The sequence below is a fragment of the Montipora capricornis genome, chromosome 2 (assembly GCF_036669925.1).
Source record: "Montipora capricornis isolate CH-2021 chromosome 2, ASM3666992v2, whole genome shotgun sequence".
Lineage (NCBI taxonomy): Eukaryota > Metazoa > Cnidaria > Anthozoa > Scleractinia > Acroporidae > Montipora > Montipora capricornis.
The window spans coordinates 49,547,009-49,573,638 of NC_090884.1; the positions used below are offsets into that span (position 1 = coordinate 49,547,009).

A 26,630-nucleotide genomic window follows, 5' to 3' on the forward strand; every position below is an offset into this window, starting at 1 on the left:
GTGTCCCAGGGTGTCTGAGGTGTGAATGGGTTAAGGTGCATAGTTTTCTGCTCATTTTATTTAAATAGTTTGAACCACACTAAAACACATAGCCACATGGCTTAAAGAATTCACATTCAGATTTCTATTGGCTGTTTCGAATCAGAGTATTTTACGATTTTATTGCTACAGCAAGTTCCCATGGGGACTGGCACTACTACTACTGGGACGACGGCGACTACAGCAGCAACGGCGGCGGTGACCACGACCACGACCACGACCACTACTACCACCAATACTACTACTACTACTACTAGTACTACTACTACTACTGCATTAGGAAACGTATCAGGCAATGTTTCAGGCAACAGATGGCAGACATCACTAACGAACAACAATAGATTGTACGCTATAACTACACATTGGCCAACACAGTCGGAAGTCAAACATTGCTTTTCACAGAGTCTGACTGGACAATACTTTCCCTAAAAAGAATGTGAATTAATTAAAAGTGCTCCCACTTGTAACATCCTTACTTTCAAGTTCATTATTTTATACCTTGCCACTCTGCGTTTGGATCTGAAGAGAACACATAATACAGAGGGCCAATTATTTCATTCATTCCCTAAAAAAATTCAATAAAAATTAAGTTATGTTTGAATCAAATCAACCTCTCCTTCATCAAGCAAATCTACTAACTAGTACTTGACAATGTACAGTTTCTTTAAATGAAACTTATCCGAATGTTACTCAGATGTATGCAAATAGAAAATTTCTAATTATAACAATATTTGCAAATCAAGTATTAAAAGTTAATTACTTTTGTAAGAGGGTGCCAAAATCACTCACTTGAACATATCCCAAACCAGGATTAAGTTTTGCATAGATGTACAGTATCCTTTCAACAACCTGTCATGAAATAAGATTGAAAGCTTGCAAAGGAACAAGAAGGGTTGTAATCACTTCAGATTAAAGATCAGGTGTAGGTAGAGGAATCATCAATCAGAAGTGCAAACAACAAGGATGATGAGACTGACAAAGAGTTGGGAAAAACCAATTTGAAACAAAAATTATTCCAATGGAGAGGACAACCGGTTTAAAATGGTGTCAGCCAACTTTTGCAAGCACTAATCAATGCCAAAACAACACCAGCTCTTTAAGCTTCTTTGATAACACATTTTAAAGTCCTCTTTAGCATTGAGGCTAATTGGACGTCTTTTGCCACTTGAATTATTGATAAAAATAACTAAATTTAACAATTTTTTCGGCCCAACGCTAACCCTTTCAAGTTTGTTAATTGGAATAGATCATGATACATCCACCATGAAAACATGAAGTGATACTTGCCCTTACCTGAACAATTTTAAGCTTTATACAGTTGTCCAGATAAGTGTGAGAATCACTTCAATCTTTTGTCTACAACCCACTCTTCAAATACACATTATTTTCTTTCATTCATCATTGCTTTCACAGGAACATGTGAGCCCAATAAATTGACTTACTCCCAAGGATTTGAATCCCATTGAATCTACCTGAATTTTTCAGGTGTCTGTAAGAGACAATAGATTATTTTAATCTTTCCTGTATAATCCACACTTCAATAATACACATTTCTTTCAAAACATGAAATGTTAGTTTTACCTCCCAGTGAGCTTCCTGTTCATCCCCTAGGACAATATATTCTTCTGGAGCAATCTTCCTGGGCACAGATAACTAAAAAACAGTGAGATCAGAAAGACACACTAGTAATACAGTAGATTCAAATGACACCAAGAAAAAAAGTATAATGATCAGTTCACTTGTTTTCAGATTATAACATTAATCAACCCATTGACACTTCAAACCCCCTAGGACACCCCCGGTTGACAAGTAAAATCGTCTGGCATTAGACAGAATAAAATCTGTTAAGCCTCACTTCCAGGGGTCAACCGTTAAAGAATTTTAATGTTACCCAAAATTAATTCAACTTCACAAAAGCAATCATAACTCAATTAGATGTTTAACTTGGGTCATGACATGCCCTTATTAAACAAATAATGTAATGTAATGCTGTAATCTTATATTTTGGACGATGTGTTTAATAAAGTTTATTTGGCGCCGGATCATAATATTGGCTGAGATTTAAAACAATGGGCCCGGTTGTTCAAAAGCCGATTAACGCTACTCCAGACTAAAAATTAACCAAGGAGTTTATTTCTACATTAGAAGCGTTCAGTCAATCTTGAAAAACAAAAATTTTAAGCAAATTAGAAACTTTCACCAAAAAGTTGAAAACACAAACAAAAGTTTACGATAATCCTGGATTAAGTTAATCGACTTTTGAACAACAGGGCCCAGGATGGTACATAATATATGCAGTGTTTACCCAGACATAAATGGGTAAATCTTACGTTTTTTAGGCCACTCCTGTTGGTATTGACCTGAGAGGCTTCCAGGTGGGTCCGTAACACTCGTTCCCTAAGGGTCTCAAAATCTCTGTCATTGCCTTAACAGATAAAGAATTATTGTCAGAGCTTACCAAATAACTAAAAGGATACAAAAAAATATATGCAATAAGAAGATCTCACCCTTAACACTCACCAGCTGTAACATCTTTATTTGGGAATTTAGTTGCAATTTGAAAAAATGAAATATCAGGGCAAAGCCTCCTGGAATTAATAAAAATTATTACTGTAAGCACCATTTGACCATGGCAGCAATTAGAAACTGGCAATTTTAAATATCATTAGTACTTGTAGAAAAAGCAATGTTCAGACTGCAGTAATTCCAGCATTACTGCTTGCAGGGTTCATGTTGGATTTTGCATATAAAATTCCAGGAGTATTCAAGGAGTTTTCAAGAACCAGAAATTCAGTTTTCAAGGAGTGTTTGTAAGAGGATTTCTATGCCATACATTGTGTTTCAGTGTTTCTGATATTTGTTCCCACAAACTGCAAGTTATTAACTTGCAGTTTTTAAGACTACATGCAAAACTTAAAATGCCTGTGCATGCACTGTCTTTCCCCCATAGTCAATTTGCTCAATTTTTGAAAGGTTTCTTTAACTAAGGATGATCATCATTTTCTCTTGGCATAATGCAATCTCTACAATTTTCACCGAAGCCAAAATTCAAGGAGTTTTCAAGCAGTTTCCCACAAAATCCTGTTTTCAAAGGCTTTTCAAGCACCCTTGAAGTCCAAAATTAAATTCCAGGGCTTTTCGAGGAATCAAGGAGTAGCACAAACCCTGTGCTTGGGAGTTATCCTCTGATTAAGTCAGACTAACTTGAGATCGTTTTTTCCTGAAACTTTCAAATTATCTTAATATACTCTTAAGACTTAATAACTGGTACATATATGGAGCACGGTTTTCACATTCCCAGTGCAGCAGCTAGACGGTCTGTTGTGTGTGCTCCAGAGTTCACTAGTTCAACCAAACTGGTACAATATACTTGTCAATAATTACACTGTACAGCTTTATTGAGTTTCTAAAATCAGTGGTGTTGAGTTGCTCTCAAGTCCAATTCGGTAAAAAAGTAAATTACAAATAAGCTACAAAGGAAACAGAACATCTAAAAATCGAAAACTTAAGAGAAATAATAAAGAAAATGGGTGATTGCATCTGACGTAACTCCAGCAAGTGCTGACACTTCAAAAAATAAATAGATAAAAACTCCCGCTCCTAAAAAGGTGTGCTCCTAACTCTGAGAAAAAAAAAGGACATGTAGGTTGGCTGAGTGACCCAATTTGTGGTGTTTGACGGTGAGCACTAATTAAAAAATCCTCTAACCTTTGTGATTTCGTTCAATGTCAGGCAGTGAAATGGTCTCTTTAAGGCAGTTAAATTAGATGCCTGCAAGTGCTCAGAGACTTTCCAGCATACAGACAATTGAATAAGAACAAAGATGTACTTTACATCAACACACCTACAGTCCTTGTCAATCTGTAACAACACCTCATTGTCTTTAAAAAATGCCAGCCAGTTGCTATCAGGATTTGGATTCAACGGCTTAAACACAAAAGTGAAGGATATACAACTCTATTAATAAATGAAAAAACATATGATCACTTGGGCACAACATTATTAACACATTTTCTTCAATAAAAAGTAGCTATGACGGTTATAATGTCCAATTTTTTTGCACATTTTCATTTGAAATTCAGAAGAACTCTTTATTCATGAATGTGAGTGAGGATGGTAGTGGTAATGGTAGTGAATTTATATAGCGCATTTTCTATTGACATACTCAAATGTGCTTTACAAGCAAGGGATCTATGGGTGAGATCGGACATCAGCATATAAAGTGTATAGGCGCTGCTGGCAGCAGCTATCAGTCCATTAGCGATCTCACCCAGCACGTGAATGAATGAAATGAGTCCTCACCACAACACCAGGAGCTCCATGCCCTACTCGTTATGAATAGTGTGTGAGTTCTTTTACGTCCCACTGGGTTGTGAACATTGAAGGGTTGTGAGATGGGGCCTACGGTTTATATTCCTTATTTGGGAAGATTTGAAAGTCTTAACCATTTGTGGATGTAATTACAAGGGCAGCACTTTTCCTCAGTTATTTTAAGACCCTGAGTGTTGGTCCGGCCGGAGTCAAACTCACGACCTCCCACATGGCAGCCAGATGCTCAATCAACTGCGCCACCCGTGCGTGGAATAGTACCCCTCCCCCATGTACAACTGGATTTTCTCGTCCCCCCCTATTTTGTTATTTGTCAAAGAAATGAAACATTCTAATACCCATACCCCTAACAATAAAGATTTTTGCAAATTTAATTGTTTTATTTGGTTCAGTGTGTATGCATTGTTTTCTCTGGGAACCCAGTGATGTAGCAGTTGGGATGTTGGACAGAACCACAGCTTCATGATTTGGGGCCTGGTCACTGCCATTGTGTTTAATAAAATAATTAATCCCCTTAATCTCCCAGGTGTGCAAATGATGGGTAGCTAAATATAATTAAACAACAGGACGTTCTCCACTGACTCAGCCAGAGTAGCAACCCCCACAGTTACTGAATGATATGTAGAGTTAACAGGTTCAGAACTTGGCTGTCCTCAGTGGTGTAATGACTATGTTCCTTGTCTTTTAAACACTCCTGTTAAATTACAATCTTGTGTTCAAATGGCAGAACCAAACAAAGAACATTTATAATTTGTAATTACCAATCATATTACTTCAGTATGGTCCAAGAATGCACCAAATTACTATCCAGGCTTGTGCTTTTGCAGGAGTGAAAGGGAGGGCAAAGGTTTTTGCCATGAAATTTGGGGTGCCCAACTCTCATTAGTAAGGTAGTAAGTTAAATAACAATACTTTTTTCACATAAACAGAATTTCAAGGCACCTCTAAAAACAATAATTAAATAACCCCAGAATCACTTTTCTACAGTGGCCCTTACCACTCCCCATCTACCATAAATAGGGAGCTTATGAAACGACGATGTCGAGGGCAACGACAGAGCTACAAAACAATAGGTTTAGTGAGCAAAAACAATGGCTCTGCATGCTCTGCACGTGCATTTTACATTTTGGTACATTTCTTTGCCGTCATCTCCTAAATGACGACGTGAAATGACCAAATTCAAGGTTCTGTGGAGGTCGTTAGCACATGATGATGAATTTTCAGTTCTCTCTCTACGCTTCCAACCCACTCACATCAGTTTAATTCCTCGCCAGTTACTACACATTTTTAAGGTGAAACGACATGAAATAGTTTTGTAGTGATATGAATAACACGAACTCGTATTTTTAAATGAGTCCTCGTAGCCGTCGTCGTCCTTGTTTCGTAAGCTCCCTAATAATGTGACTGGTCCCTCATGGATGATCTCTAAGCACTTTTTGACTTACATGATCAACATCAAATTCCTTGGAGTCCTTCCCTGATTTTGTTCCTTTGCACTGTTCAATGATGAACTCACGAACAAATTGCTTATAAGTTGCCCTTAAAATAAAGAAATGCACCACCACATGACTTAACATCAATGGCATGTCTCTCAAAATTGTATGCAAAACATGTCTTTTTCCTTTTCCTTCTTTCTATTGATCAATGTCCATTTATTTCTTAATTGAATTTCTTTTTACAAATTAATGCTGCTGAAACTGTTATCAGAATTTCTCCAGTTTTACTGAAAAATGTCTTGTGAAATCATCTTGTGATTTATGGTGTTCATAGCAGTGCTCAGGATTTAAAAAAATTCCAGCTTGTCCCTGTTTTAAAAGCAGGGAAACTAAACCTGTAAATTTGGTTGCCCTGATAAATGATTGCTTGCCCATTGGGAAACTCTCTACAATTAAATGCACGCCGTGTTGCAATCACATGGCATCGAAGCTTGAGTATCCCATAGTTCTTAGTGTGCGCCTGTGGAAGTCTGGGTTTAAGGTTTAGCATTTAGCTTGGCAACGGGTGAATTGACAACACTGATATATCAGAGTTCTAGAAAGGATACGAACCTACAACCTCTGTAACACCGGTCAGATGCTATACCCACTGAGATACACTGAGCTTGGTTTTTTAATCTAAATCTACATGTTCAAGCACTCGGCAAAGTCCCTTTTTGACTTACAGCCATTTTATGCTTACGTGGCCTCATACACTGTAAGCCTTTTTAGAGACGTCACTGCCAAGCCCGGCCACTTCTGCTGAAGAGAACAGGACAGCCACAACACCGGGGACTCCATCCCCTACTCTTTTCGAATAGTGTGTGGGTTCTTTAATGTCCCACAGGGAACTTATGAACATAGAAGATATTTGTGAAACGGTGCCTACAGTTTATAGTCCTTATCCGAGAAGACTTGAAAGTCTAACCATTTGAAGATGTCATTACAAAGGTAGCACTTTCTCCTCAGTTATTTTAAGATCCTGAGTGTTGATCCGAACAGGGTTAGAACCTGCGACCTCTGGCATGACAGCGTGATGCTCAACCAACTGAGCCACCAGTGTGAGGTACCCACTGGTCCCACTGGTCTCCACAACCTCCATAACACTGGTCGGGATACTCTACCCATTGAGCTACTATACTACAACTAAAAATTTAGGACCTACATAAACGACCTAGCTTTCCAGTGAGTTCTAGCAGCTCAATGGGTACAGCACCTGGCCATACCTTTGGCATTTGAGAGTTTCAGGCCACAGATCTCTCTGAAGTGGAAGATACCCCAACATAAGCTGCAAAAACAACAAATTGACAATTAAATTAATGATTTGATGAATTTGTTGTAAAAAAAGTAATTGTTTAATCTTTCAACTATTACCTTTTAACATTTACAACTACAACCCTTTGCCTTGTGAGACATTGAGCTCGTAGTGTCACGCGTCACGCAACGTGAAAACACGCCAAAAAAAGAACCTGTTGTATTGTTTGCCAGGTACAAAAGGCCGAACCAGAAAAGTTTTGACTTTTAAGTTACTGGTGTTAGTTAAATTTATCACTTTGTCTTCGTCTTTCGAGAGAAACTGGGTATAGCGTACACAAGAGTCAGACAGTAACCTCTGACCCTTGAATCGTGGAGACGTGTACATACCTTCCAGCATAGTGACCGAATTCCAGATCCATCTGGAATGCCTGCGTTTAAATTGTTCCAAAATAAGTAAGCTTAACACGGCGTGGCGCTGAAGTAACCAAACTAACTCGGGCTTCAACTCCAAAAGAAATCTTTCAAATCTTAAATGCATACCACTGAAACAGAGCCGTTTGAGATGTTTGAGGTCTATCTCTCGCGCAGAGAGAACAGACTGGAACTCTGAAACCCTTCGGATTAACAAAAATTAAGTTAGATTATTTAACTATGAAGGCAACTTTTTCACACACGGAGACAGTCAAATGCAGCAGCGATTCATACCTCTGCTTGAACGCCATTGGTTATTGAGTCCGCAGTGAACGCTGCAGCTGACGCCGATTAGATTTCGACTTTCTATCGGTTCATCATCGGAACCAATGAAAATGGTTCGGATAAACTCGTTCCACCAATCACGTCCAATCCTTGTGAACACGTGCAAAATCATAAGACCACCACCACTTCTTTCTTCCTCTTTTCGACGTCCTCTACCGCGTGCGAAGATAATTCATTAGAAGGCGGAAAACTGGTTGTTCCCTCGTTCCATTTGAGACAGGAAGAGATATCTTTGATCCAGAGAGACTTAATTATGGCAAACCCAAACGAATCAAACAATGATGACCGTCTCAAGAAGCTTTTTGTTGGTGGTTTGAAAAGAGACACGGGCGACGATACGCTGAAAGAATACTTCGGCAGTTATGGAGAAATGACGGACTGCGTTGTAATTCGCGACAACGCGAAGGCATCCAGAGGTTTTGGATACGTGACTTATGCTGACAAAGAGAGTGTAATACAAGTTTTACTAGACAAGAAAGACAAACCTCACGCCATTGAAGGGAAAGAAGTAGAAGTTAAGCGCGCCATTCCTCGTGATGACCCAAGCCCAACAGCTCATCTAAAGACAAAGAAAATATTCATCGGCGGTTTAGCGGACGAAGCATCGGCAGACGACGTTAGAAACACTCTCGCCGACCAGGTTCGTGGAAATTTCCCAACCAGCGTTGATTTAATAATGCGAAAAAACGAAGACGGTAGCACTTCGACCAAACACCGCGGTTTCTGCTTCGTTGAATTCGAAGATGAGGACCTTGTCGACGAACTCTGTTGTATTAAAAAAATCACCATCGCTGGAAAGACGGTCGAAATCAAGAAGGCTGAACCCAAGGACAAAGCCGAGAAGGGTGGTGGACGCGGTGGAGGACGCGGCGGTGGCCGGGGAGGCATGAGTGGACGTGGTGGTCGAGGAGGCGGTGGAGGGGGTGGAGGTAGCCAGTTTGGTGGTTATCAGGGCAGTGCTTATGACCAGTCTTACTACGGTGGTGGGTATGGCTATGGTCAGAGTGATGGCTATAGTACAGGATATGACGGATATGGCTATGGTGCTATGGGAGCCTATTCACAAGCAGCTTCACAGTATGGCCCACAACAAGGCGGTTATGGTGGCGTAGGTGGCAGAGGAGGAGGAGGAAGATACAGGCCATACTAACAGGTAAAAAGCATGTTAAATGGTGACTGGTAACTATAAGCTCTCAATACGGTTCCAGAAAGTAAAACCATGCCAAAGTTTGTCTTTTCTGTCAACTCTCTTGACCAAATTGGGTGACTATCCAAAAAAATTCTTCATTCTGGCATTCTCATTTTAGTAATCTGCACTTGCAAATTTTGTCTGTATTGAGAATTTGATGCACAGCTAATTTGGTGTGAATAAGCAAACAAGATTGGCACTGTTGAAATTTTAATGAAATTGAAATTGTGATGTATGATATCTTAGTTATTATGGTTGCTGTGTTTTATTGTTTAATATTTAGCCCTCCCCTTTTAAAATGCTGACCCTTAATCATGTTAATGATGTAGAGTTAGTTAAAGTACTTGATTGTATAAGTGAGACTATTGTTGCCCTGAGAAAGCTAAGCCTGTTTTGTTCTGATACTTAGGTTTTGTTGCATTTGAAGTCTAAGTCGTCATAGCCAGACATAAGTTACGTTAAGGCCAGGACCTAGGCTTCCAAGGAACGCAGTGTTGCAGTTGAAGTTGATCCACCAGTTAAGATGCAGTATAGGCTACCCCACAATAGCAGTTGCCTTCCTGTAGACAGAGTTTACCAAGTTGCAGTACACCATTTTAAATAGGGAACTTTTTACTTTGCACTTTTTAAAAAAATATCTGTACAGAACCTAAGTTGTCATTAAAGTTTGTTAGGTTAAGAATAAAGACTTGATCTTGCTTAGTCTTGGTTAGTTTTTGTACAGGAACTGAAATGGTTCAGGAAAAAATACGGTTGATCTCGATCTCCTCACACATTTAGAGTATTTAATTAGTAGAACAAGGAACCCCTATGCACCCAGACTGCATACCTCAAAAGCTGTTAAACATAGTTGACCCAAGGTAGCAAAACCTTTCTTCTCTCCATATGCAGCCTTTCAGAGTTTTCTGCCTTACTTTGTCCTAAAATTGTGATAAGAGAAAGTGCTTTCAGACATTTAAGGTTAGGGCCTTTTAAACCTTAAATTCAACTTGCATGTTCCAGAGAAAAGTGAAGAAATCATTTTTTTGAAACCAAAACTATCACGTTTTTCTGCAAAGAACTGCAAAGCTTAACCATGTCGGTCAAAGCCTTCCATATAGAAAGCAAAGCAGCCTGAACAAGTGGCAAAAAAGTGCCCTGTTTTAAATTTAAAGACAGTGGATGGTTCTTGTAGTTGTGACTAATGCAAGAAAAATTTGAAATTTTTGCTTGAAGTTTAGCCAAGCCAAAAAAAATGAAGCGTGGGCATATTGGAAAAATGCTATGAGTTTTGAATTGCATGTGATTGTAGTGAAAAACAAAGCAGTTGCCCTTGCTCTCTTGGTTTAGGTTTTATCATTAGCTTATCCTTTTGAGATCAACCTCATTTCAGCTCTAGGTGCTTATTTCAAAGTTATTGACCTCAGGTCAGGTCTAAAATCACTGAGGTTCAACATTAAATTAGGTGAGTGTGTCATCTGTCTGTCTAGCAAAATTATGAATGTGGGTAACCACAAACATTTTCATCTTCTTCAAAGTGAAATCTTCCATTGCAAGTGTAGATGCAATAATTAGAGATGGACTCTTTTTCTTCTTTAGTGCTCTCTGAATTGGGCATATGTCATGAGGAAAGAGGTTCCTCTTCTTGTTGCATCTTGTACAGTCAAGTCCAGCAACAGGCTGGGGGTGAGAAGGTTGCCTGAGCACTGTGAGAAAATTGAAGCTACCGGGACATCAGCAACAGCACAGCTGATATGGTTTGTATGCTACTCGTTCTGGTGGGAACTATCCTTGTTTGGGACTTGTGTCGTTGACAAGTGACGACCAGTTTTTACTATCTATCTTGGATGTCCATGAATGTCTTTTTTAAACACACTTCACAGACCATTGATTCCAGTCTGCAGTTCAAAAATACTGATCATGTGATGCCATTTTCTCTTGCTCTCCCCGAAGAGAAAAGCATGAAACGATGTTGACGGCTAGTAAAACCAACCAAAGCAATTACCCTGGAAAAGCCTTGTCTGAGAAACTAAGATGCGGTATAATAGAAACAATAGTACAAGAAGGTGGAGACGCTACTTCAGGTTTCTTTCTTTTGGCGGGTATGGGAAGAACAAAGAAATAGCATCTCATTATCGGTGTTTTTGAAACTGCAGAGCCACAAAAAAGTTATCACGTGATCAGAATAATTTTTGAACTGCAGACTGAAATCAGCTGTCTGTGAAGTGGGCTGGAAAAAAAGCGATTGTCCACGGACGTCTGAGATTGATAGTAATCGTTGTCACTCCCCTCATCCTTAACCACTTAGCCAGCATAGCGGGCAGTATTGTTGGCACAAGGGGCAAATTAACGAGCAGCAAAGCCGTGCAGAGAATGGGGAGGTGTCAAATACCATGTGTCCAAAAACTAGGGTTTTTGAGTATCTTGGTCACTGAGCAGACTGAAATTTCTGATTGGCTGATAGCAAGAACACATCAATCAAATGTTACTTGAGACCATCAAAGAAAGTGTATCAAAAGCGCTTGCTTATCTAAACAAAAAAAAGAATGGGAAATTGTGCTTGACAAAGAGTAGGAGACTGTTGCGAAGGAGTTTCTTTTCTGGCAGAGCTGTTATGGTTATTGTACCCACTGGATTCGGTAAAAGCGTGCTAGACATGATCTTCCCTTTTGCGAAAGAATAAAATTGTCATCAAAAATCTTCCATGTGATCAATTCTCAGATACTGTAGTCGACAGTGCAAGATAAAATAATCTCTGAATTGCAATTTCAGATTTACATGCACGTAATCTACAGTAATTGTGGATTTACTTGACAGTAAGCAGGGACACTTCAACAAGTTGACTGCCCCCTACCTGTCAACAGGTGCTGTTATCTTGCGTCATGCTATTAATGTGATCCAATCAGATTTTACCAGAAATCATTTGCACGTTGCAATTCAAAAACAAAATCTCTCACCGAAATGTCAGGAAAGTCTCACTTAATCCATTCAATCGTAACTATTTCTTCTATTTCTGCAAATTCCACTTGACAGATCATGCAGTTTTTCTCTTGCAAACATTAAGGACACAATGTCGAGATAAAAAATCCTTCATGTTTTAGACACAATCAACGATTTTTAAGATGTCAATAAAATGTGCTAATATCTCCAAGGAAAATGGACTTGTGAAAAGTCCAGTTTCACAGTAGCTTCTCTATTATTTTGTGGAGAATTGTGTGGCTAAACCATTGTTCAGTGCAACTGTAAACAATGTCAAATTTGCCATTCAATAATTGTCTTTTAAGCTTGGCTGATTCCCGATTGTTGCAGTGCTAATTCCAGAATTTGGCTTCTTTGGATTTACGACATGTTTTTCCTAGAACATTCTTGATCTTGTAATAAATAGCACTGTCAAATTCCATGTGAAGTACAACTAAAATTTTCATCTTTCAGACAGACCATACTTCAGATGCATTTTCTGTGAACTTCCTTTAATTAAAAGATTTGGGGAAAAAAAAGAATTTGAAGATGAAGCAATAGCATCGGCAAGCAGAGGCAAAACATCCAGTTCAAATCCTTCTTTCCAGCCATAATTTGATCAGATGTTTAACGATTTAGCAGGAGTATGATTTGCAACTCTAGAACCAATCAGAGGGAGACCCCAAGAGCTCTATTGTTTTATGACCAATGAGAGAAAAAAGCCAGAATTTATCATGCCCTCCTTCCCCGCAATGAAACGTAGGGAGGAAGGGTATGATTTAAGGCTAGTTCAAAGTATGAAGAAAAGTCTCTTATCAACAGCGATGCTTTTCATAGTTTTCATACCAGTTAGTGGCAAATGAAAGTTTGCATTGACAATTTTTTTTGAAATTGAAAAAGCAACACTGTACTTCCTGTCACATATATATGGCTGGCGATTAAGAGTAATGAGATTGTGCAGAATATTTATTGTATGCCAGCAAGATTGGGTAAATACAAGTGCTTTGGTGGCAAAACAGCATAAAAGTAATTCAAAGGTTTTGCCTGTTTAGAGACTATAGAAAAAGGCGTATCTTAGGTATGATATTGGAATATGTAGTAAAAGTAGGGTTAGGCTAGCCATGAATGATTTTGAAATAGTTAGGTATGTTTTTTTTGTAAAAGTGAACACTAAGAACTTTTTTTGGAAAAACAAAGAACTTAGAATTTATATTTCATTGGGGAGGCGCGATGGCCTCATGGTTAGTGTGCTCGACTCCAGATCGAGTGGTCCGGGTTCAGGTCCTGGCTGGGGACGTTGTGTTGTGTTCTTAGGCAAGACACTTTACTCTCACAGTGGCTCTCTCCACCCGGGTGTATAAATGGGTACCGACGAAATGCTTGGGGTAACTCTGCGATGGACTAGCATCACATCCAGGGGGGAGTAGAAATACTCTAGTCGCTTCATGCTACAGAAACCGGAGTAAGAGCTGACCTGGTGGGCCTTTTTAGGCTCGTGACAGACATAACCTTTACCTACCTTGTATTTCACTGAAACGACAGGAACTCTAGAGGGTCTCAGAAAAAACGACAAATAGTGGCTCGGCAATTCTATTTATGCACTTTCAATCACTGTTTTTGAGTGTGAAGGCCCTCCTCTGTCAAGACTAATCAGTGCTATGAAGAATGTCCAAGACCTTACTAAACAGACTTATCACTACCATTTTCTAACATAAAAATTGTGGTCAGCGTGTGATTTTTCAAGTTAAATATGTATTGCATTTGATGTTTTGGTGTGTGGTATCGCTGAGTATTTCTACGGATTGTGCTGTATTTTGAGGAGCCCACCAGGACTCGTCAAAATACAAACAACTGGTAAAAAATACTCAGCGATACTACACACCAAAACATCTACTAAGCTATTTATTATCCAACTTTTTAAAGCAAATGAATTGCAAACAACCAAGAACGTGTGACAGAGCTGTACGTGTGGGGCAAGGTCAGCAACTAAACTAGGTAAACTGGTTCTCTACTGTACAATATCGTGCAACATTTGCACTGCGCATTTCGTACGTTGTCTTTACAATAACTTATACAGTTGGATAATGGTTATTTCTACCCCTGCCCCAGTGAGTAAGGACATATTTTGAGGCATTGCTACAAAATCACACCACAAAATACAAAGTATCTATGTGACAAAATGATGGAAAGGAAAAGAAAGGAACTTAAAGTGTCTCATCTTCTCTTGCTGGAGCACGAATTGGGTACACTGTAAACTGAAATCAACAAATCGATGCAAATCAATGCAAATCAAATCAAATGTTTTTTTGGGGAGCTTAAGCATGCGCTTTTTTGAGACTTGGGTCAGTGGCAACCGGAACTGACTTGTTTTCCCTTTTAACTTGTCTTCACAAGACCACATTTACATTGCTAAGTATCTTTTCTCTGTTAGAGATGATAACTATAAAAATATGGAACACACCACTCCTGGGATGTCACAAAAACACATGCTTTATCTCCCTATTGAGGAGAGGGGAAAACCAGAGTACCCAGGGAAAAACCTCTTGGAGCATAGTAGAGAACCACCAAACTCATCCTGCATATGATGCCAAATCTAGGAATCGAACATGGGCCACATTGATGGAGGGAGAGTGCTCTCACCACTGTGCCAGCCCTGAAGGTGATGCTGTTTGTATGTGTAATAACAATAGGGGACACCATACTTAAGCATGGCATAAAACCACTGTTTATAAACATTTCTTTCTATTTGAATTGTTGTACATTGAAAGAGTTACTCCTTTTAGAAAATGTTAACTTAAAAATGTACAGACCCTGAAGTGTTACATGCCCAGGTGTGCAGTGAAAGACAACAGACAAATTGGGCGTAAATGAGTGGGCAGGGAATGTACTGGTAAAGTGCAGATAATACCCACCACCCAAAAAAATGCAAGGAGGTAATTTTGACAGGTTGAATCTGTGGGAAATGAAGCTCTATACATTTCAGCTACCCTGGTCTCATTTTGATAAGTAGAAAATTGCAAAAGCATAGAAGAGAACCCTGAATACAATCAACGTGCAAACCTGCAAGTCAGTCTGCTTTTCTGAAACAAAGAATTTGTATAGATGCACTCTCCTGACACTTCAGATATTTTCCTTCAGTTGGTAATCAGTCACTGGTGCGCTTTAAGTTGACTGTGAGACCCAATGGGAGTCACAACCATTTCTGACCAGAATGGCTTCCTGTGAGCACTTAAGCCCAATTTCTTACATAATTTATAATTGGGAAGTAGTTGGATCAACAATTAAGGTTTTATTGTTTTTGAGGGTTGAGTTTAGAAGTACATCAGCTCTGCTAACAGAATTCATCGGCTGTCAGTGCTTTCTAACACTCCCTGTCTAAGGATTGTTGGTAGGTCATGGCAGTGTTTGGGAGCACTACCATTATTTAGATTATTGAAGTTTGGGAGAAGTGGGAAAGGCTTACCTTAACATTGGCTTAATCAGGTATTTAAAGCCAGCTTTGGTTCACAGACCAAGCAAGGTCTGCTAGCCTAAAACAACATGCCATAACTTTTAAAAATGAGTGGAATAATATTCTTGCTGTCAAATACAAATCATTTAAATCTAGGGGTAAGGAAATGGACTAAGTGGTACATCTGTCCATACCATGGCTCACGGGGGTGGGAGGGGGGAACGGTGGGAAAGGATTATCCTGGTATTGTGGCTTGTGCAAATTTTTTTTTGCTACAGCGTAATTTGTGTTCTTCTGAAACACCAGAGAGCTTGCTTTATTTTTCTTTTTAATCAAATACTGCAGATTATATTGCAGGACACAAGTGACAGGAGAAGCAATGTATTTTTGTTTGCCTGGCAATGGTTTGGTGGTCTTGTTTCTTTTATGATAGTTTTGACATTAAAGTTTGTCTGAATTGAAAATATTGTCTTCTTGCCTTTTGAATCTGTTTAACAAGTAACCCACATTGTACTAAGTTTAAATGATTAGGGATAACTGGTGCCAGAGTTAAAAGGTATTCAGTGCATCGTTTTTTCGTGGTAGTACACTACTATAGTCACTACACAATAGGTCATTGGGGCTGTCTGAGTGAGTGATTTGAGTGTAAGATTTCTAGGCCTGCAGCGCGTGCATGATTTACGAAACTAAGGCCTGTTTCAGACGCCGTACTTCACATGAGCCGAAGCGGCTTAATTGAATTAAGGGCCCACAGACGTATTTTTCGCGCGTTGATAAGGAAGTGAAATGTTACTTCCGGTAATTGACATCATCATATCGTGAGCTGACCAGGAAACCCACTCACAAGCAAAAATCACCGCACGAACTGACTTCCGGTTTGAAAAAAATGCTAAATTTCCGGCGGTCTTAAATTGAATTAATTTTTTTTTTAATGTGGCACGTTTCACCTCCAAATACAGAATATACCTAAGCATTGATTTTTGCCAATCATCATTTTTGAAATTTTGTGGGTATTTCAGTATCGATTATCTCCCTAAAAAGAACATTTTTCAAAATAAAAAGAAAACCATGCTTGGCTGGATGCAAAAACGAATACAGATTATGAAACCACTGATTAAATACCCAAATTGAGTAGCACGTAGACAAATTTAGAGTTTTCTTTTATTGGTGACGTGACCATGGGCGTGGCATGACGACGTCATATTTAGGGTCATTGGTTTACATAAGTTGGAAACTGACCAAAATAATGCCAAATTCTCTCAAATTAGTTAACTATTACATCCTTAGCAACGCACCCCAAATAATACGTCAGTAGGCCCTTAAGTTCATGTGAAATACAGCGTCTGAATAAATTAAGAACGACCGGGCTAATTCGGATAGGCTAAGCAATTTTTCCCGCCTGGCTTAGCCGGGAATTACGGCTGTGTAGCGGCTTTCATCCAGACGCTGTACTTCACATGACCCGAATCAAATGCAGAAATCATTAAAACTTTGCAGTTTTCTTCAGTCATAGTATGCCTCTGTGAAATAAGTTTGGCGTCTGAGTAAATGCAGACGGAATTAATTAATTTGGGTCGGTCTAAATTTGAATTCGATTCGGCTCATGTGAAGTATGGCGTCTGAACCGGGCCTAAAGTACGGTTTTCTTGAATTACACCAATTGGTGTTTGTTTGCGGCCCACTTGTGGCCATTTTCCTTTCTTAATTTTCTTAATGAAAAGGGAATGAAAACTGTTTGAGTATATTATTGTCAAATTAAATTTTTAAATGTCTTAAATCAAAATCATAGGGCGCTTGCCTTGGGATCCGGAGATCCCGGGTCCAAGACACGCTCTAACCACTGGTTGAATTTGTTCCTGGTAGTCCATGGTTCAACTTCCCAGATGCACTTGTAAATAGCGAACTTGTTTGTATTGGCCCTGAAAAGCCCCATTGGGGAGCGGTCAATTAAGTATTGTATTGTATTGTGAAATCACTTTTCAAGTGTAATGGAGATCGTCACGCAAGCTCACATTCCATAGACGTAAACAAGAAAAAGATGGTCAACACTAATTTCCATCCCTCAAACTGACATTGGACATTTCGTAACAATTACCCGACGCAATATCCCATGTTAATATTGACAAGCTTACCGTTCTATTAAAAAACAGAATGAAAACAAGCAGAATTACAGCTTTAGTTCAACAAGAAACAGCGTTTGTAAGCTATGCCGCACTAGCCTGCGTAGCAAGCGTTTCCGTCCTCCCCCCTCTTTCATTTTTTGCCTCTCGTTTCATTTCTCGCGCGGCCAAAATCGAGAATGTCGTTCCTCGGTCTTTCTTTGCTCCGAAACAGCACGGAAACGCTTGCTACGCAGGCTAATGCCGCACTGATCTACAGTATTTAGGTCTAAAAACCCCGTTGGAGACGGTTAACTTTCAATTGTTTTGCTGGGTACTACTATTTCAATACTCTAAAAAATTCGATTTTTCGGGAGGTTGTCTCGTTAGTCTTGTGGATATCGGAAACTGCAAGGTGAAGCCATCGACTATAGAGCGTTTTCACTCACGTGACCAGCAGCCATATTGGATTACTGAAAGAAAAGAAAGTATTTGCATAAAAATAGAGTTTAATTCCCGGACGAGAAGTTTGGTACACCATCATGGCCGCCATTTCTTTGTTTTGGAACACCAACATGGCCGCCGTGACGTCATGTGAAAACGCTCTATTGAGCTGCTCTATTTTGAATCTTCTCAGCTTGTTTAAAATCTTTGTTTCGTTGAAGTATATTTGAAGTCTAAAGTAGACTGTACGTCGTATAAGTTAAATAAAAAGGGAAGTGTCAGTTTGAGGGATGGAAAGAAGTGATAACCGAAAAAGATTCACCAGTCGACCATAATATTTTTACTCTCAAAGACCAGGTCAACTTCTCAGCCTGCATTGAAAAAATTTCAGCAGTTTTTTCCTCGCAACGGAAAGAAAAACAGTAGAAAACCATTTTTATCTTAATAATTGCAATCGATCAGCAAAAAAAAGTAGATTTCATCAGCTTGTTTGTGTTGAAATTCCCACAGCGCAGTGCTTAAAAATTTTGCCCAGTGATATATAGAAAAGATGAGCTCTTCTGAATTAAACGAAACATAAAAAAACCGAAACTTAGTTTTCACATATATGCCGAAATCTTTTAGTCATGGAGTGTAAGTGTACACGTTTAGCAACACTACTTTAATTTTGCTGATTTGTAAACACGTCCTATGGGTGCTTTGCTTTGGGATGATCAAAAAAGGATCACTGATCTAAGATCACTTGCATCATGGTGCATCGAAGGAACCGAAAAATCCTTTCCAAGAGTGGATTCATTGGTTCCTTTGATGTACCGTGGTCCAAGTGATCTTGGATCAGTGATTCTTGTTCGTGTCATCCCAAAGGAACGCACCCGTAGATTATATAGTTAGTCAGTGTCTATTTATTTCACTGATAGCTCCTTTCTTCTCTTGTAATTTATTCACGCAACTTTTCGCTCCACTTTTCTTTTAAAAAATTGTGTGTATGAAAAATAAAGAAACGGAAACCGCCTGTGTGTTAGGTAAGAGGAAAAAACAAGGCTGAAAAGCCTTTTTGAATCCTCATGTCATTTAACAGCCGCACCGAAAAATAGCTGGGTGGAACACGAAAGTAAACAGGTCTGTTGAATTTCAACAAATGAGCCCCAAAATGGGCAAGAATTTGTGATGCTGGTGAATAATAAAGCACTTTCTATTTCCAAAACGATGGCCTGGTGATAAATAACCTCGTCTAGGAGAGTAAATTTTTGACTTAGGCCATCCCCTTTTTTTTCTCCGTTTCGCGTCGTCCGACCGACCCAAATTTTGGGCATTTTCAAAAAAAAAAAGAAAAAAAAGTTTACGACGTTTTTAAGCCATTTTTATGTCGCACAGGAGTTTCGGTGGTTGATCCTTTTTCCCACGCTGTCTTAATTTTGCCACAACATCCACCAACTTTTCTGCCATATTGATTGTATTACGTCCCAGTGCTATCTTAAACTTAATTTCTTAGTCTAATTTGAGGAAGCCCATAGCTCCATAAGCTCTTATAGTTTCTTTATGGGCTTCCTCGCCTTTTTTACAATTTTTTGTATTTTGTTTATTAAATTGGATACATTATATGTAATCATGGCAAATAAAAACCTTGAAACCTTGAATTTTGGGTTCACGTCTTGTTGTTTTCCTGGCTCCACATTGGCTCCACAGCTATGATGCCTCGGTACCAGGCCTCCGATTCCGAGAATGCTTATGATTTTCGTTTTAGGTTTTTTTTTCCAATCCGACCGACCGACCCAATATCAGGAAACGCGTTCGACGGTAAACAAAAAAAAATAAGGGGATGGCCTTAGCAGAAAGAATGGTCAACCTCACATGTGAGAGTTGGACGATTGTGATCTTTGTGTTGAATTCGCACATTTCTTGTCGACTTTTATAACACTTCAAAGAAAAAAACTAACAAAACAACAATCCCATGTCTTGCCGTTATTTTGCCACAGATGTATCCAGTTGTTAGTATCACGAACACGCAAGGTAACTTTATCACAGGCGGCGGCTGAAATCGATATCACTTTCGATTTTTGCGATTTACTTGCGCAGCCAAAAGGACAATAGAAAAATTGAACGTAGCAAAAATCTCCCAAAATGTTTTGCGCTGATGGTAACTTTTTATATTCACGGCTCAATTTTTTTTATGTCGCAAATTTTTTTGCCGATGGCAATTTTTTTAATTCTCGATCGACACTTCCCAAAAACGTCCTTGTGCTCTTCCTTAAAACTGTGTATCAATATTTATTTACTTTTACATCAATAGTTGTTTAGCATAAAACAGGCTAACAAATGCCTGTTCCATGCTTAGTTCGCATTTGTGAGCGTTAAAATAGAATTTTCGGTCTTATGTTTCTGCCAGCAAATCGAAAAGGTTTACGTCTCCCATTCTGATACTAACCCCGCCGGAGAGGGCTTAACTTCGGTGAACTTTTGTTGTGGAGTAAATTTGCTGTGAAAAAGAAGTTGAACTTCATGTCACCCTCGAAGCCAATGTTTCTCGTTTCAGTCTTTCTGGGTTTAGTAGATTACGTCCTGGAAAACAAAACGCAGCTGAGTTCACAGTTACGTCATAAAGCACTACCACACGTACGCAATGCGTACCTATTTTCTTGACTAGCCAGAATTTTGTTCAGTTGGCCAAAGATCTTCAGAAAATAGCAACATTTGAGTTCTGTGAAATTAACGCAACAGGATATCTCTTCTGCAATGGACCTCTGAAACTTTCCCATATCAGACCACGTGATGTTACTCAAGGGAACAGTTTTTTTCAAATGTTGTATGCACAACTTACGTAAAAACGAAAGGAAAATTCCCTTGGGCATCACGTGGTCTGTAATGGGAAAACAAAATGTACAAAATGTAAAGTGGTCCATCGATGTAAAATGTAATTTTACCTGACAAATGCAAATCAGGGGAAAATGCCAAATTCAGTGACCTACTGTAGCTCCATGAGACATTTCAATGACCTCGGTTAAAATTTCACAGGAACTGTAGAGATTCTCCTTGGCAAGAAAAAATAATCATGTATGGAAATAAATAATTAATCTGTCGGACTCGTTTTTCGCAGATGGAAAAAGCGTCGATGTTTGTCTCTTAATAATAACTGAAAAGCTCAAGGGAAGCTATGATCCTCGCGGTTATGAACGCAATTTCAGCAATTGCGTAGAGAAAAGCCTGAAAAAATCAGGACTTATACAGGGTTTAAACCCGTGTCTGATATATCTTGTTGACAAAATGTTGACGGTCTCGTCTTCATATTGTTTACTAATTCTAGGAATTGTAACCATGGTCGTACGGCTGGGGTTTGAGAAAAGTCTAGTTTCCAGTACCCCTTCCAGGAGCTCGGTCACTATATTTAGTATTTTCCCTTCATTTGCATTTATTTGTTCGGTAAAATTACATTTTACATCAATTGCAGTGGCAAATACTTCAGAAGAGACTTGCTGTTGCTTTAATTTCACAGATTTCAAAATCCTGAACTTTTTCTTCGGAAAACTGTGGTAAGCCACCTTAATTTTGAAAAACAAACTAAGATTTCTCTTTCGTAGCTTCTCGGTGTTCGTTTTTTTTTTTTTTTGATGCCGAACATTCGAAAATAACACTATAGGAGAATAGCGACAAAAATTGGAGTGGCTTCATAACTCAGCACCGGCATCTCAGAGGTGATGGGTTTGAATACTGTTGCAGCTATCTGAATTTTCCAGGTGTCTATGTTGCAGGTAAAATCCGTTCTCAGGTTGAATCCGTTTTTACCGAGGTTAGATCGGTGATCCTGACTGATTTTACCTAGGTTGAATACGCACTCTACCTAATCAACGCCCTATAAAAGGACTGAAAACACCCATACCTTCCCTCGAGCTCTGTCTTACTTGTCTCACCACATCTTCTTAATTAATGTTTCGTATCATCTTATCGGACGGTTTATGTATTCATACACTGAATTCAGTCTCAACGTTCCAACATAGTAGGGGAGCAAAGAACTGTGCTATGCACTTACAAGAGACAATTGCTGAAATTAATGGTCTAGATAAGTGTGAGAAACACTTCGCTCTTTCGTCTTAAAGGTTTTTCTGCTTGTAACTTAACAAAATGATGGGTAGTCCACAGGGGTAGTCTATGGACTTGGTGTCCATGTTTTGTATACGTCCTTTTGAATTGCAAGGCTACATTCAAATTTGTTCAAACAAGAGTGGCATGAAACTTGCTTACAATGTGAACTTTAACTTGCATCTCTTGTGTTTTGACGAAACCAAACTTTCTCCTATTGAAGGGCCTGACCACGTAGTAAGAAACCGAAACGTCACTGTCGTTCTTGCAGTATTGTTTTAATTCGTATAATACCGCCAACATACACCTTACTCCGCTGGTTATTTTTGTGGCTTCCGCCGCCTCCTATGGAGCCGAGCCATATGGTCATCGCGTTGAATGATTGAGTGATGAGCTCTGGCGATTTTGACCCGCTTGCTACGAGTGCGAATTTCATTCGGAATTATCACGTGGTCATACGATAGCTTCCAAAAACTGAACGAGCGGTACCGAACGGTTAGTGCGAAGCACACGAACGGTGAAAACAGGAAGTGGCCTTGGTCCAGAGCGCTGATCAACGGGATTTGTTTCAACGTCATTTGCCAATCTTAAAAGCAAAGAAAAATGAAAGCGACAAAGGCATATTTGCATAAACCAAAGGCTCAAATAGAAATTTAATTGCCATAAACGTGCTTGTTGTTGTAAAGTAGGCAGGTAGATTCCCTCAAGATAAAATAGAAGCTACAAAATAGACCAAAACTTCCCTTTCATACGAAGCGAAAATTCTTTACCTTTCACAAAATTGTTATGCAGCCCGTACGTCTGTCAATGTGAACTTCCATAGCAAAGCGACATCAAAATGACGGACAGATCCGCTGAGAACGAGACACGCCACTTACCCTTCTCTCGCCGGAGTCGACGATTTCGGATATCGACCACGGATTATCTTTAGGGGAGTTGGTCAGTGACATTTCCCAGTTTGTTCTCAAAAGACCAGCAGACTCACCTGCCCCTAGATGAAACGTTTCGAGATACTTACCCACCCCTACGCGTGGTCTAACAAAGAATTTGAAGAATTTTCAACCTCTTTTGCGGCAAGTAAGGCATCACATTGTGTCCGACCCTTTGGAATATCGATCAGGATATTGTGTTGCTTACGCGACTGATGATACCCCATTCTAAACCTAATAGTTCTCCGTCCTTCGGACTTGGCACTAAAAGGGAAGCCCAGTCTGCGAGGCATGTTCACTTGCGCATTTAAGTCTTGAAGCACCCATTTCAAATAGCGCGGATAAACAGTATTTAAGTCTAAGCACCCATTTGGAAACGGTTGGCTTTCAATAGCTGAATGGCTCGCATGTTGACAAGCACGATGGCTCGCGTGTCTTTGCTCATGCCTCCCTGGCTCGCATATTTGTAACACTCCGAAAAAGCTCCGACTTTTACCATTGCTCACAAGTTCCCAAGCTTAGTAAGCTACGTCGTTTGCAGAAGGTTTTTTTTTGTTTTTGCAATGAGTGACGGTTCATTGATTGCACTGATGACCGGGTCGGAGAAAAATTAATAGAGTGGTTTTTTACCGTTGACGTCATCAAATAAAAAAATCAAAGCTGTAAGGCTTCTGAATTTTTTTATTGATACCAGGTAAAAAGTTACTTACAAGAATCATAAATACTTTTGTCCTTTGGCCATTTCAATTTCAACAGGAAAAGAAAACAAACAGCGGTTACAAACATTTTCATTTTATACTTGACGTTTCGTATGTTGCAGCATACATCATCAGAAGTGACGGTTAAAACTGTTACACAGAATTTTAAAAAACTAGAGCGAGGAACTGGTGACTAGTTAAAAAGTGTGATAACAAAATCGTAACTTCCGGTAGTCGATTCTTCCGGAAGAAATTAATAACAACTTGCATTTTTGTAGAAAACCAATATCCAATGTAACTTTGTTGAAACGTGAAAGATCTCTTTCGTAATTTCTAACCAATTTAAGCGTTTAATTAATTTCTTCCGGAAGAATCGACTACCGGAAGTTACGATTTTGTTATCACACTTTTTAACTAGTCACCAGTTCCTCGCTCTAGTTTTTAAAATTCTGTGTAACAGTTTTAACCGTCACTTCTGATGATGTATGCTGCAACATACGAAACGTCAAGTATAAAATGAAAATGTTTGTAACCGCTGTTTGTTTTCTTTTCCTACTTACAAGAATGTTTTTTCCCAGTTTTTGGCCCCGTAGTGTTTTTCGTTTTGAGAATACATCATTTTGGATTTTCGAATTTTCATCGTGCGTGACCCCAAGACAGTAGCTGAAATAAACGATCTGGTTCAAAATAAGGTATCGCCTTGTGATTTTTGTCAAATTAAGCATTACAAGCTGTAGAAGACATGTTTATGCTTATTTAGTTCCGCTCAGGAGAAAAAGAGAGGGCATTCATCGCAAACTGAGCTCCAGATGTTGTTGTAGATTCGAGGCCGCCATATTGGTGTCCCTTCAAGGAACACCAACGTGGCTGCAAAATTGAGTGTCATGTTTCTAAACTTGGGGTTCTGTAGGAGACAAATTCATAAACTACCCCGCCAATATACAACCTCTTTCATAATGGCGGCCAAATAAAATGTTCTTTTGTTTTAGTGCTAATTAAGGCTTTCTTGCCTCGCTAGGACGAGAAAATTTCAAAAGAATATTTGTTTCAAAATGAGGGCAGTCGGTCTAATTACCATAAATACAAAAGAATGTAAAAGTAGTCGCCATTTATGAAAGTGGTCTATTTTCGTGTCGCAATTTATTGGGAGAATTTCAATACGACTACAGGTTTCACGTGTTGTTCTCACAAAACAACTGTCGCATTTGTGGCGCAGTTTTAGATTAAGGCAACATTATTTAAAACGTGGTCACCTTGTGCAAGAAAGCCCGTTCGGTTTTTTCCCGTCCTGGGGCCTGTTTCTCGAAAGTCCCGAGAACTTTTCCGGCCCGAAAAGCAAGTCGTCAAACTGCAATCTGCTTATTTTGAAAAACTGATCCTTTAACATGTTTTTAATGTGAGAAAAACTAAGAGAATTGCGAAGTTTGAAGGCCGGGAACCTCGGCGTTGCGAAGATATAACGGGAATCGTGGCACCCGAAATACTGGAAATAGGCCCGAAAACTTTCGGGACTTTTGAGAAACAGGCCACTGGTCATCCTTGTAAATAATGAAGCGTCCCTTGTATGTTTTAATGTTGTATGTTTATTAAAATGAACATTGTCTCACTTCTTACTGCGAATTCACTTACTCCTCCGTAAGTTATTTCTCGCGCAAACACTTCGACATCGATAAGCGTTTCAACAATTAATAATAAGAATAATAATCATCATCATCATCATCATCATCATCATCATAATAATAATAATAATAATAATAATATTTCTTATATAGCGCCTATCCAGACGTGATCTAAGCGCTTTACAAGTCATGAAAAATTAAAATTAAAAATTTATCCATAAACGAAAAAGTTATTCAAAAATTTCCTTGAATAAATAAGTTTTAAGTCGTGTTTTGAAAGTCTGGAGATTATCAGTTTTTTTATGTGTTCCGGTAGATCGTTCCAAAGTTCTGGCGAGGCGACAGCGACAGCTCTAGATCCATAAGACTTCAAATTATAGCTGGCAGGGTTAAGACGGAGCGATGTAGATGAGCGGAGGGTTCTTGAAGGACGGTGTATGTACGAGGGAGACAAATCATGCAAAGCCTTGAAAGTGAGAATTGAAATCTTAAACTTTATGCGTTCATTAATTGGTAACCAGTGTAGATCTTTCAAGATGGGAGTAATATGGTTGAATTTCGAGGAAAATGTTATTAAACGCGCGGCGGCGTTTTGTACATGCTGTAGTTTTTTAACAGCATATTTCGGAAGATTGTACAGAAGGGAGTTGCAGTGGTCAAGTTTGGATGAGATAAAGGCATGCACAAGTGTTTTGGCAGTTTCAGTTGATATAAATTTTCTGATACGTGATAGATTACGAAGGTGATAGAATGCAGATTTACATACAGTATTAATATGAGGCAGCATTGACATGGTACTGTCAAAAGTGACACCAATATTCCTGGCAGTTTGAGAAGGCTGGACGGTGTCTTGACCAAAGCAGATTGACGGCAAGCAGTGCTGTAGTCTAAATTTTGACTGAAAAAAGAGGAACTCAGTTTTTTCTTTATTCAATTTTAGTTTGTTGATACTCATCCATTTGTCCAAATCAGTCAGGCATAGCTGGATACGTTCGACAGCTTCAGTCAATTCCAGTTCATTACTTGTTGAAAAGGAAACGTAAAGTTGCGTATCGTCAGCATAGAGGTGAAATTGCAAGTTATGGTGTCGAAAGTCAGCTATAAATGGTGCAGTATACAATAAATAGAGGATAGGTCCAAGCACAGAACCTTGGGGTACTCCACAACTGAGATAACTAGGTTGTGATTTATTCCCATTAATCAGAACCGATTGAGTGCGACCAGTAAGGTAAGATTGAAACCAGTTGAGAGCAGTTCCGCTGGTTTAATCTGATTTTCGTAGATTTCCATGAAATCGAGGCAATTCAGCCAGAACCCAAACCCCTTGCGTATTC

General features: G+C 39.1%; 3 protein-coding genes across 5 annotated transcripts in view; 1 reads left to right on the forward strand and 2 right to left on the reverse strand.

Annotated features, from left to right (window-relative positions):
• Positions 1-7,860, reverse strand: part of LOC138025492 (TBC1 domain family member 13-like) — a 19,838-nt gene extending 11,978 nt beyond the window's left edge. For all 3 annotated transcript variants that reach the window (XM_068872694.1, XM_068872707.1, XM_068872700.1), the window contains exons 1-11: positions 7,806-7,860; positions 7,641-7,714; positions 7,488-7,528; positions 7,070-7,131; positions 5,814-5,907; positions 3,884-3,966; positions 2,560-2,627; positions 2,370-2,464; positions 1,621-1,692; positions 829-888; positions 538-604 (exon numbers count right to left, since the gene is read on the reverse strand). In XM_068872694.1, the coding sequence (XP_068728795.1) occupies positions 538-604; positions 829-888; positions 1,621-1,692; positions 2,370-2,464; positions 2,560-2,627; positions 3,884-3,966; positions 5,814-5,907; positions 7,070-7,131; positions 7,488-7,528; positions 7,641-7,714; positions 7,806-7,822 (733 nt within the window). In that variant the 5' untranslated portion in view covers positions 7,823-7,860. The remainder of the gene's footprint in view (positions 1-537; positions 605-828; positions 889-1,620; positions 1,693-2,369; positions 2,465-2,559; positions 2,628-3,883; positions 3,967-5,813; positions 5,908-7,069; positions 7,132-7,487; positions 7,529-7,640; positions 7,715-7,805) is intronic.
• A 127-nt stretch (positions 7,861-7,987) lies between these two features.
• On the forward strand, positions 7,988-9,747 carry LOC138025740 (heterogeneous nuclear ribonucleoprotein A1-like). The gene is made up of 2 exons (XM_068872907.1): positions 7,988-9,009; positions 9,455-9,747. Exon 1 carries the CDS (start codon positions 8,110-8,112, stop codon positions 9,004-9,006), a length of 897 nt encoding a protein of 298 aa, XP_068729008.1. The 5' UTR covers positions 7,988-8,109; the 3' UTR covers positions 9,007-9,009; positions 9,455-9,747.
• Positions 9,748-25,507: 15,760 nt separating this feature from the next.
• On the reverse strand, positions 25,508-26,251 carry LOC138037460 (uncharacterized). Its single transcript, XM_068883383.1, has one exon. It carries the CDS (start codon positions 26,249-26,251, stop codon positions 25,508-25,510), a length of 744 nt encoding a protein of 247 aa, XP_068739484.1.
• Between the last annotated feature and the right edge of the window lie 379 nt (positions 26,252-26,630).